General features: G+C 41.6%; 1 protein-coding gene across 2 annotated transcripts; it reads left to right on the top strand.

Moving 5' to 3' along the window:
- Positions 1 to 5522: 5522 nt before the first annotated feature.
- On the top strand, positions 5523 to 8284 carry LOC147638592 (uncharacterized). 2 transcript variants are annotated; one of them, XM_086798510.1, is made up of 5 exons: positions 5528 to 5705; positions 7534 to 7575; positions 7689 to 7819; positions 7914 to 7958; positions 8050 to 8284. In XM_086798510.1, exons 1-5 carry the CDS (start codon positions 5595 to 5597, stop codon positions 8168 to 8170), a joined length of 450 nt encoding a protein of 149 aa, XP_086654636.1. In that variant the 5' UTR covers positions 5528 to 5594; the 3' UTR covers positions 8171 to 8284. The 2 variants fall into 2 exon arrangements, with proteins under 2 accessions (XP_086654635.1, XP_086654636.1); XM_086798509.1 differs by having other exon boundaries at positions 5523 to 5705; positions 7914 to 8284.
- Positions 8285 to 12133: the final 3849 nt, after the last annotated feature.

Below are 12133 nucleotides of genomic sequence, written 5' to 3'. Positions count from 1 at the left end.
GGAGGATCCTAGAGGGTTCTAACCAGGCGATGCACGGGCTCGCGGTGCTTAGGACACCCATGCATAGTATATGTCGTGAAAGATATATATGTATGATGGCGAAAAATTATTGTAATCTGTTAACTGGATCTCGTTTGCTGACGAGCTGGTCTCGACGGAGAGTCCAGAGTGATACCTGTTTTTGAGGACAAGGAACTGGATGGAAATTTTGAGTTATGATATCTGTAACCAATAATTGTTTGTCAATGGATTGTTTTATAAGTTAAAGTTTAAAGAGGAGTGTGTGCGTGTCTGTATTCTAAAGCAAAAGTTAAGAAAGACATTCAATTATGGGTGGGTGAGTACTTGTCTAGTTCTACCAATTCCAGTGGTGGTTGGGCGGTGGGCTAACCCATGGGCCGGATAGGCTGGAATCAGTAGAGTTTTAATAATAAAATTGATTAATAGGAATACGCTTAGAACTCGAATAGTTAAATAATAGTTCAATATCTTGACCTCGTTAGAAAAATTTATTAAGAAATTCAAAATGGTGGAGTCGTCCCCGTTTTTCGAGCATGGGAAATTTTCCCGGTTTCGGTATTCGGAATGACCACCAGCTTAGTCTCGTGCCCAGACATTCGAGGGCGAGGCCCCGAGTGGGAAACCCTGCCTCGCGCATGAGGAGCTGCTTCCGCTGCCAATACCGAGAATCCGGTGTGCGGAGGGGATAGTGGGATCTCACAGGGGAGGGGGGAATCTTTTTGGAATCTGCTCGCCCGATTCCCAAAAAGCGCTCGCTCGAAAATGCGGCACCACGGCTAGCTCATGTTTGTACGACCCTCATTATGAGGAGTAACCATGGTTAAGTAGTTCATTACATTATGTGTTGTCACATTGACCTTCTTTAAGTCTATATATACCCTAACCTTCATTTTTCTTAGGCATAATGACAATGGGTGAAAGATGGTCAGTGTGCTCAATCTCATAAATGAAATTCACAATATTGACTTTATTAATTTTCTCCTTTATAATTGTTATGTATTTTGGATCCATTCTTGATGGATATGATCCTTCAATGATGGGAATGGTGATTCACCATATCAGGTGGTGCCTCCCTTATTTTTTGCATATTTCCAAGCATATCAGTCCTTGAACTCCTTAAGCAAAGTCACCGAGTCCTCCTCCTCTTTGGGTGTCAAGTCCTTTGGCAATGAGCACTAGTTTGGGTCTCACCAGGTTTAGCAATATCTACCTCCTTGACCTTTGGAGGTCCATTATAATATGTCCCTTCTTATCCTTCCTTAGAGCATTTTTCTCTAAGGTAGATGATAGTTTTCAAAGTCATATGACCTAAAATTTTATAGAACTTGTCTAAGGTCAAGCTCTTTGTCATCTTCATAATCATCATCATTCTTAGCCATGATTCTCTCTGAGCTTCTAACAAGGCCTTATTTCTCCTTCTTCTTTGCAATCTAGCGAGTCAAGGTTCAAAATTTAACTTTGGCTGATTCGTCACTTGTTGCTTTCCTCTGAAAGCAATTTGGTTGAAATATTAGTTCCCAATTCTTGGAACTCCTAGTGACTTTTATGTATCTTAACCACTAAGCATATATGGAAGCAACTTGGTTCACATCTTCTTCCCAATTCTTGGAATTCCTTGTGTACTTTAGTGTATTTGATGTATCTTAACCACTAAGCATTTGTGGGTGTTCTTTCACAAGGTAACTATCCTAAGCTACATTCATTAGATATATTTATTTGAGACTCTGCAACTGTTAACCCTACTCTAGAGGTTGATGGGACTTCCTCTTTTAACTCTTTCTCCACATACATTATGCCCCTACTCTTAGCATAACCACAGAGATTGATGGGACTTCCTCTTTTAACTCTTTCTCCACATACCTTATACCCCTAGAGGCAATGAAATGTTAATAGTATCAGTACGTGATCCAATTTTTACAGATTCTTGGCTCACAATCATAGCGTACAATTGTACCCTTAGAGGTAATGGCATGTTAATGGTATCAAGTACGCGCATCCAATTTTCATAGATTCTTGGCTTAGAAATAGAGCATACAATTTCTCTTCTTAGAGTGTGATTCTAGCTCTTGTGTTATTTCACTTATACTTAAGTCCTTCGCACTGTTGTGTCTAAATCATTCTCAAATAATCCACTAGCCACACTTGCCTTGTCTTGCAAATAAAAACTCTACACAAAACTTAACAAATCAACTTAATTTCTCTCTTTTTCACTCTTCTCCACTTAAGTCTTATTCACTTCTTAAGTTCTTAATAATGAATAATGGCAAAGAGAAAAAAGGACTTGCATCAGGGGGTTGAAACTCAAAAGAAGTGTGGAAGGAGCTTCCCCTAGCAGCACCACAAATGTTATACCCCATCATATCCCTACTAGAACTCTTCTCTCATTCATAGATAGAAAGAATGGAATGCAACAGTCCACCAAGCTCAAGTGTCTTGAAGTCCACAAGCTCGACTTGTCATCATTTAAAGCTCCACCCTCATCAATTCCCATTGTCAAAGTATCACCAATGGAAAATGCAAGGACTTGCACTCCTATCTCACTCTCCACTCTCTCTTAACAAAAAGTAAGGAGGAACAACATGCACCAAGAATCAAGGAGCTTCTACCCTCAACTCTTTCACACACTATACACATAGACTCAATTAGCACAAAGGGGGATTGTCCTTTTCCATTATGAAAATTGACTTATATATAACTAGCACTTATTACTTGGATGCCCAAAACTCAAAAGTTAATAAGATGGAGATTGGAAGCTTCTCATAAAGACTACAATTGTTTAGATTACAGTTTACATCAACTGTGTTAATCCATGGAATGGGGTTAACAAGACCCTCGTGCAGTATAAACATCAACTAGCATGTTAAAACACAACCAAGAAGACCAGATCTCACCATTAATATTCCTCATAATACACCACGGACGTTTTGACCCCACCCAATCTTGTTTAGGCCCTTAAATGGGCCCTAAAACCCCCACACACTATGCCCAAAGAAGCAGTCATCAAGCCTTAAACATATGGTGCCTTCCTTCAACCAATGTTATTTTTTTGGAGGACCCCTCCTACAACCTATAGCCAAAGGTTGCAACCATCTTCTCTTTACATGCCCATTTTCCCCATACATCTCTCATCTTCTTCAAGGCTTATTTGTCATTCTTTAATATATATATATATATTCTCCCTTTGAAAAAAGCTAGATTTTAGGCGAGACCATCCACCCCTCAAGAAACCCCTATAAATCACTTTTTAGGTGATCACACCATATGTAACAAGAGTGGGAATCTTAGCCGAAATTCCCAAGAATATTTCCTCTAACTTTTGTCTCGATAGCCTTTTTTTTAGAATGATTGCATTGGTGGTGCAATTGTATTAATGATCCTCAAATCCCCCAAACAAAAAAAAGTTGAAAACAAATCTTTCAACTTAATAAGCCATTTTTTTAAGGATTTTGGCATTTGCATAAAACTAAGCATCTAAGGGTGGATGATAGATAATAGGGTTTATTCAATAGGTTCACAAGAATGTAGCAAGAGGGGGCACGAGATGAACTTAAAGACTAGGTAGACTTAGTCATTATGAAAATGGTGCTTTTATAGGAGAGACCCCCATTTACAAGGTGCATAAATACGCTACCACCACCACACATGCCACATGTCAAGGCGTGATGCCAAGTGTCCCGTCCCTAAGAGGTGTCACCTTTACACATCATTGCTTACGTAAGATTCTTCTAACATCACCTAAGTGATTTGATTAAATTATTATTTTTTAAGAACAAAGTTTTAGATTTTCTTGATGTCTTAATAAATATTCAGGTTGGTAATTCCTACATAGTTAGTGCTTATTGTGTTTCAATTACTCTATGAGCTATTCCGTGGCCTTTTACTTGATCTTCAAACCTCCACTTAACTATTCAAATTACCAAGTTTGGGCCCCTTGAGTGTGCTTGAGTGTGTTGGCATCCAAGCTCATGCTTGTTTTCGCTTGCTCCAAGCCACTACATTACCCTCTTCCATTCTTTGATACTAATAAAGTCATCTTCAATGTTATGTGCCTTAATTTTGAATGCATTCATTTCTCTTTGAGTTCCTCCTCCATTTTCCACCGATAATCTGTGCAAATTCTACTTGCACTTAATTACTCTCTATGCACAATATAAATGTTGTCACTGCCATGTATTAGCATTGCGAACTACTCACAATCATTACAATCGGTCCACCTCCCAAGTTTTCTCTCTCTTTTTCATGCATGCAAATGTTACAATAGTGGTATGTAGATTATTAAGTTCTTAATCTTGATTTTTCTCTAATGACCTTCCTCCCAACACACATTAAGGTGATGGTCTTACATGCTAAAGGCTCTCTTGGGTGGAGACTCCGGTTTGCCCAAAAAAAAATATCATACATGGGTAGAAAGAAGTGAGAGGGGTGTGAGGTGCACAAAAGACTAAAAAGAGGCCATCACCATTGCGTTAGTCTCTCTCTCTCTCTCTCTCTCTCTCTCTCATCAATCTCTTGATTGGAAGGATTAGCTAGAGTCAACAAGGCTGCCATTACTCCAAGGCCTTGAAATGGAGGTGATTTCATCCATTGCTTCTGGCCCTTGCTTCCATGTAAGCTATTTTCCTAAACCTTTTAAATTGGGTGAGTTGCAATGGGGCTTGTTATGCAGGATGACGTCCTTTACCCACACTTAGGGAACCAAAATCCGGTAAATTGAAGAGTTGCCCTTATTTTGAGTGGTTGAAAAAGTGTTTTTATTGAGCACTCGAGATGATATATAAGCTTGGCCTTGAAAGGTGTGGTGTCAACAACAAACAAAATGGCAAACATTGGAGCTATGACACACATTATTATGCATCTTAGTTTCATAATTTCCACTACAATGTTGTCACTACTTTTTCAAACCTACGTCAATTAATTAATGTCATCCCATCCATTGTTTTAACATTTTGGCACCCTATTCTCTCCTTCTTTGATCTTTTTTTTTGGGAACAAGAATAATTATATATTTATATTCACAAGGCAAAAACAACCATTTACAATAGGTCTTTTTAAACCATCACCACATCATTTCTAATCCCAGTCCCTAATGAGAAGATCACATATTAAGTCCCATCTCTCATCCTCCCAAACAAAAGAAGACATTTCCTATTGAGAAGATCACATATTAAGTCCCATCTCTCATCTCTCATCCTCCCAAACAAAAGAAGACGTTTCCCAAGATATGTGGAAGCCCAACTGCGTACAAGCAATTAACAGAATCTCAGAAGTAAAGATCTTTGGGGTCTGCTCTTCAAAATAGTCCCCTTTAGTCGAGACCTTCACCACAGGTATCCTGCACATAGGATTTTCAATTAATGCTAGAAAGATATCTGCTGGTTGTTTCTCCTCCTAGTACCACCTTTTGATTTTGGGCCCAAACTGGGGATCTTATCTAACACCTTGTAATTATCTTTGGCACCTTAACATTTTGGTAGCCTACTCTCTCCTTTGAGCTTACACAACACCTTGTAATTATCTTTGCACACGGTAACTAAAATTTTCTTTCTTGGAGAGAAGACACGAAAGTGAGGAAAATGGCCGCCGCCACCACCAGCTCGTTCGGGCTCATTTTGCCTCCACAGTTCCGCTATGTTGCTCTCACAGCCGCAGCAAGCGTCGTGCTCACGCAATGGCAAGGTTTCAAGGTACCCTCTTCTCCCCCTTTTGTTTTTGCCATGGGTTTTATGCTGCAAGGTATCACGCACCTTCTTGCCAGAATCGAAAACCCTCGACAGGAATACTTTAGGGTTCTTGCTCTTCCTGAAAGTAAGAAAATGAATTCAGAGAATCATACGTGCTTCAAATGCCCCGGGTTTTCAATGACGCAATAAGATTCCGTATGATTCTAATACCCTGGGTCTTCAACGATGCAATAAGATTCTCGACGAAAGGGCCAGGGTTTTAACCAGTCTCTGAGAAAATTAAGGAGTAGGGAAAGGCCGTGGGGAGGCCTTTCCTTGGAGGATCCCGTTACGGCACCGGAGGCCTTTCCCGGTTGTCAGGGCCTCTGGGAGGTGGCAAGAGGGTGCCAGAAATATAACATGAAAGTGACATCCGGAGGAGAAGGCGCCATGTTTTGAGCATTCTGGGGAATGCGTTCTGAGCTGGCAGGATCTGCTTTGAAGGTTAGCCGATTGTACGGCCATGATGGCCCCTCCCACGACCAGAAGCCATGACAGAGTAGGGAATGGTTGTGCCTACATCCATTCTACACAGTGGGTGGCCGGCTTTAGCCCAGAGCACATTGTGCACATTAGGTGGACGTGCAACGGTTTCATTATGTCGTGGTTGTGGGGAGATGCCACATTGGCCAGGTCGGGGATATACATCAGTCTTCTGATCGTCAGCCCTTGCAGAAGATCTGACTGGCTTCGCTGCTAGGGTGGGCCAGCACATTTTCCTGCCTATGTTTGCCTGCTTACAGAGTGGGCTTGCATTTTTTGCCTATGGGGGCAGCACATGGGCAGGGAGTAGTTAAACTCAATAGAAGTTTCAAGGGGAGTCCTGACTAAATGGTGGGAGTTTCAAGTAGTGGTTCAGCTCTTTGTGGAATCCAAGTAGGTGGAAGCATTAATGTTTGAAATTTTTTCATGAGTGTAGAACCAAACCCACCTTATAACTGGGTGGACTTTAAAAGGGGCTATGCGCATGGTGTGGCATCTTTGCAGTATCAGCCATCGTCATGTGTAAAGGTGTGTGACGATGCCCTTTTAGCGTTATACAATAGTTCATTTGTTTTCTAGCCTTTATGTACATATAGTGAGGCAAATTTTTATTCTGGTTGATGAGCAGGCAGCATGTGTGCCTCTAGTCTGAATTGAATGAACAAGATTGATATACACATCCTGGTTGATGTATCTAGATGCGTGACGGGCAGTCTATATGTGTGTATCTAGCCTGAGTTGGATAAGCAAGATTGTTGCTTTACAAAGCTAGGATGGCCTCCATACCGTCTTGGATGGGCAAGATTGTGCCAACTGGCAGCTACGATGATCCCACAAGGGTTCCCTACCATCTGAGTTGGACAAGCAAGGTCTCGTCCTATAGTGCTAGGATGGGTTTATAAGGATGGCCTGATGTAATGGGCGAGATTGTGCATCAGAACTGACAGGCAAGTGGCCCCTTTATGGGGTAAGATTGTGTGTCCATGGTTAATGGGCCCGCAATACCGACAGGCGGAGCAATAATTTGGCTAAGTATAATGCATTGATTTGTGGATTAGAGGATTGTTTGAAGGATGAAGAAAAAGAGAGAGAAGTCAGAGGGGATTCCCAACTGGTCATTAGACTGATATAAGACAAGGAGTCCCAATTTGCAAGAACTTCATGGAAAGGCAATGGAGTTAAAAGAAGCTTTTATCTTTTGCAAATTTGTCCATGTTAGTAGGAAGGATAATCAAAGGTCTAACTTTGTCTTCTTTCACAGTGGTTACTCTTGCCTTGATGGACATAGGAATTTCTCATTTTTCTGCAGGTCAGAATTCAAAGGAGGAAATGTGGTGTCCAGTACCCGAAGGTCCTCTCTCTCTCTCTCTCTCTCTCTCTCATGTAATGTCAAAACATTTTCTCTCTAAAATCTCAAATTGAAGCTCTCTTTTTGTATCTTACCCTCTAGTTATGGCATCACAGATGTATGAAGATAAAGATGAGTCACTGTTCAACTGTTACCAAAGAGCACATCAGAACACGCTCAAAAGTTACCCTGCCTTCATGTCTCTGCTTCTTCTGGGAGGCTTAGGGTACCCGGTTACATCTTCAATGTAAGCCTCAACAAGCTGATGCAGTATTTTTGCAAGTCTTATGTTTTTGCATGGGGCTTCCCATTCTGATAGATTTGTTTATTGGGTGTTACAGATTCGGCATGGTTTGGGTTGTGGGACGGGTGGTTTATTCTTTGGGGTCAGTTATCTTCCATAGTGTCTCTTTAGTTGTTTTTGCATTTCCTTTGGTGGCTCCTGCCATCCTAAATCGGTTGCCCTCTGACCTGCAGCTATCATTCTGGAGATCCCAAGAAAAGGTTGAGGGATGCATGGCATGTGTTTGGTCTGGTTGGTCTCCTTGTAACTACATGTGTCTTTGGCACTTCCTGCTTAGTGTGTCTCTTAGCTTAAGAAATATCTCTCGGTGTGACCAATCTACTTGCTTTTGCATATTGTTGGCTTCAAGTCTCGACAATGGCATGCAGAACATCATGTGATGATCAAATAAAGCACTTGATTCATATCCACCTTTTCCATTCTATTTGTCCTCTGATATACGTTTGAAAGGCATGTCAATGGTCATTTTGGGTCTAGGGAGATGCAGTGAATTTCAGACTTTATCACTGAGATTCTGCGTGTGTGCGTGTGTGCGTGTGTGTGTGTGTGTGTGTGAGAGAGAGAGAGAGAGAGAGAGGAGAATATCAACGTCCATAGAGGCCAAATATGGCCTGTGGGATGGGCAAGATTATGATCGTGTGTAAGTGAAAATTTATTATTATTGATGGGCACAATGAGAGGTGCCCATTTGGTCCCAAAACACAGGTGTACTCACATGCAAGTGGGGTGGCATATGATCCAGTATTTGTTATGGTGCTAGCAAGCTGGTCTCATTGATCGAGAAACTCAGCATTATGAGTGCTATCATCCATCTATAGTGAGAGGAAAGCCGGGATCAAGGAGCTATGGAATCTGGATCTGGTGTCCCCATGGGCTGAGTAAAGCATGGCGTTTCCTGTAAATGGATCCAAAGTCACAACTAATGCTGGTCCAATCAACTGCTGATGGAGGTGGTCCTGCAATCTGAGAAAGAGTGCAAATATCAGCATAACTAGAGGGGAAAGAAAAGTTAAAACTGTGGAATAAAGAAAGGCTCATGACGGCCTTGGTAATTCTCGTTTGGGCCTCATTTACTTTTTTGAGAAATTAGCTGGAAAGAGACAATCTGAGAAAGAGTGCAAATATCAGCATATCAAAAGGAGGAAAAATAAAAATCTAAAACTGTGGAATACAGAAAGGCTTATGATGGCCTTGGTGATTCTCGTTTACTTATTACCTTGAAAGTCCTCATTAAGAAACGCTCCTACTCAAAGGTAGCCAAGTAAGTAGTAATCTCAATGTTCTTTATACAGCCTAGAAGGGTGCAATTACCACACTTTAGGCCACTTAGCAAAATTAAGCACTATTAAAGGTATAATTAGTGCATTCAAGGATTTACTACTCAGCTCAAATTTGTGGTGATTCCCACAAATCAAGGCAAAATTAGCATAAATTTTGGTGGCATCGACAAAATTATGGAAGTGTAGCTTGTTAATGATTGAAGATGATGTTGCATGGATGATCATCTTTGATCTATGCAAGGAAGGGGTGCTGGGCATGACCATTGTGCAAGATTAGGGTAAGAGGTGGCCATTGCTTTGTGAAGGGTTGAGCTAAGTGGGCTCCATCTCACCTATGATTGCACAAATCAGAGATGACGAGAGAGTGTAGGGTAGTGAGGTCGCAATTGTAATGATAGATAGATAGACAAGTTGGATTAACACCCACATGCCTCAAGGGATAAATATAAGGCTTGGAACATTAAACAGAATAAAAAACTCCAAAAAAATGTCCTTTTGAAGGGTCTAATGTAACAGACTTAAGTTTGTCTTGGACTTCATTATTTCATCATGTAATAGACTTAAGTTGATTTACTTACGGGTTGCACCAACATGCTTCAACTATATTGCCTTTTGCTTGACTCTATTGCGTGGAGGGTAAGCACTATATGGTTCTTGCCTTTTGGTTTGATGATGCCAAGATAGTCTTCTCTATAAGAATATGACACAGCGGAAAGAGATAGTAAGACAAAGCACAATAGACAATGCAATAGATACACAATGGAGAGAATTCAATATTCTGATTATACCAAAGAGATACAAGTGATGGTGTTGTCCACCCGTGTGCTCTCAAGTAGAGCTTAGATAACGGGAGTATGTACGAGGTGTAGAAGGGGGTGGATAATCTCACAAGCATTGGATGCCTTAGCTCATGGCAACCATGTCCATATATAGTACTATAAGCGGTGTGGTAGACGCGTATACGAGGGCGGTTACACTGCATAGACATGGTCACCGCCCGCGTATACGAGGGCGGTTACACTGCATAGACATGGTCACCGCCCGCGTATCAAGGTCCACCGACCATCGACCACCGCCCACTAACGATGGACCTAATATCCAAGGAAATATTTTAGGGAATATTCCTCATACCATCACCTCGGGGGTTGCTAGCACCCTTGGGATCCCCCAGCCGGGGCAATGCCCCGGATCCTAGCTAACGCTCGTACCCCTAACCATCTCCTAACCATCATCAATGGTCACAATAATGATCCCATCAGGCGTCTAAGCCAGGGTTACCACTAAAGACATATGTACCATGGCTACTCCTCATAACGGGGGCCTAACAAATGTGCATTATACATCAAAGTGAGATACATGCTGAGAGGCGGGCATTGAGTGTATACTAACATTCTCTGGTCTAGAGGGTAAGCACTCCATGGTTCTTGCCTTTTGGTTTGATAATGTGTAAGATAGTCTTCTGTGTTCTGGAGGGTAATCACTCCATGGTTCTTGCCTTTTGGTTTGATGATTTCAAGATAGTCTTCTCTAGTCTGGAGGGTAAGCACTGCCTTTTGGTTTGATGATGTCAAGATAGTCTTCTTTGGTCTGGAGGGTAAGCACTGCATGGTTCTTGTCTTTTGGTTTGATGATGTTAAGATAGTCTTATCTGGTCTGGAGGGTAAGCATTGCATGGTTCTTGCCTTTTGGTTTGATGATGTCAAGATGTCTTCTTTGATCTGGAGGGTAGCCACTACATGGTTCTTGCCTTGCACGGCCTCGACCTTCCATTTGATCATGGGAGTATTCTTAGAGTATAATGTTCCCCATCGACTTAAAACTGCATATCGCATTCTACTCTCCTCTCTGTACCAACATTCAAGGAGCTCTCCAACGTGGGGATGGAGAGATTGAGACTCGGTCCTTTTCTATTCCTTAAGTCTGGATGTCATTGTGTTTTCACCTTCTACTTAAGGCTCTCGCTCATCTCTTGTAGCGTATTTTTGTTTTCCTTGGCCCCAGAAAAATCCCCTCCAAGTTCTTTGTCTATTTGCAAAAGGGTTAGGGTTTTTTCCATCTGAATGTAGAACTAGGGTTAGGGTTACTTGCTTAGTGTGCACTAGTCGACCTTGAAGTTAAATTGACGTTCAATCAACGGCAAGATGAAGGGCAACAGAGGCAGAAACAGGTCAAAGAGTATCGAGCTCACATGAGATACGTGCATGGCTGATGCTACTGGGCTATAGCCCAAGGGAGCAAGGGACTAGAGGGGGTGAGAAAACCGAGGGCGAGGGCACCAGTACCACCACCCTAGAGGGCCCTCGACACTATTTACCATGGGGTCTTAAAGATGACCCTTCGGATGAAGTAAACTCCGCCCAATAAACTACGCGGAGTAAACTACAAAGTAAATTAGGAAAGATTGCTTCTTAGTTTACTTTGTAGTTTACTAAGTGGACATAGTTTACTCAACAAATCATAGTTTACTTCGTAGTTTACATCATGGGGTGAAGGTGAATTCGGGTTTCAGACTTAGAAAAAATTGGAATAAGATATTATGTGCAAAAGAGGATTTGAACTCGAGATCTTGGGTCTCCAATGGGAACACCTTACCACTACACTATACCTTCGAGCAATGGAACCATATGATTTCAAGCCATTATGATACTTTGCGATGTGCCGACCTTTACTTGTCTGAGTTTACTTGGCCGAGTTTACTTTCAAGATGGATAGTCAAGATTCATACACACATCTTCAGTGCACGGTGGTTGTGGATCTCACAGTGCACAGTGGTTGTGGATCTCACATGACAAGGGTCTTTAAGACCCCGTGGTCCATAGTGGCATGGCTAGAGGGCAGGGCAGGGTTCAGGATTTGTTTTATCCTGGATGAAAATATAAAGAAAATGCTTGTTCAAAATTACACCATGTCTACTCAAATTTTTTCCCGAACAGGAGTAGTAATTTTATTTTTTTATTTATTTTTGGTTGGGAAGGTG

The sequence above is a fragment of the Cibotium barometz genome, chromosome 5 (assembly GCF_041138505.1).
Source record: "Cibotium barometz isolate CiBa-2024 chromosome 5, ASM4113850v1, whole genome shotgun sequence".
Classification (NCBI taxonomy): domain Eukaryota; kingdom Viridiplantae; phylum Streptophyta; class Polypodiopsida; order Cyatheales; family Cibotiaceae; genus Cibotium; species Cibotium barometz.
This window is presented reverse-complemented; position numbering and strand designations above follow the sequence as displayed.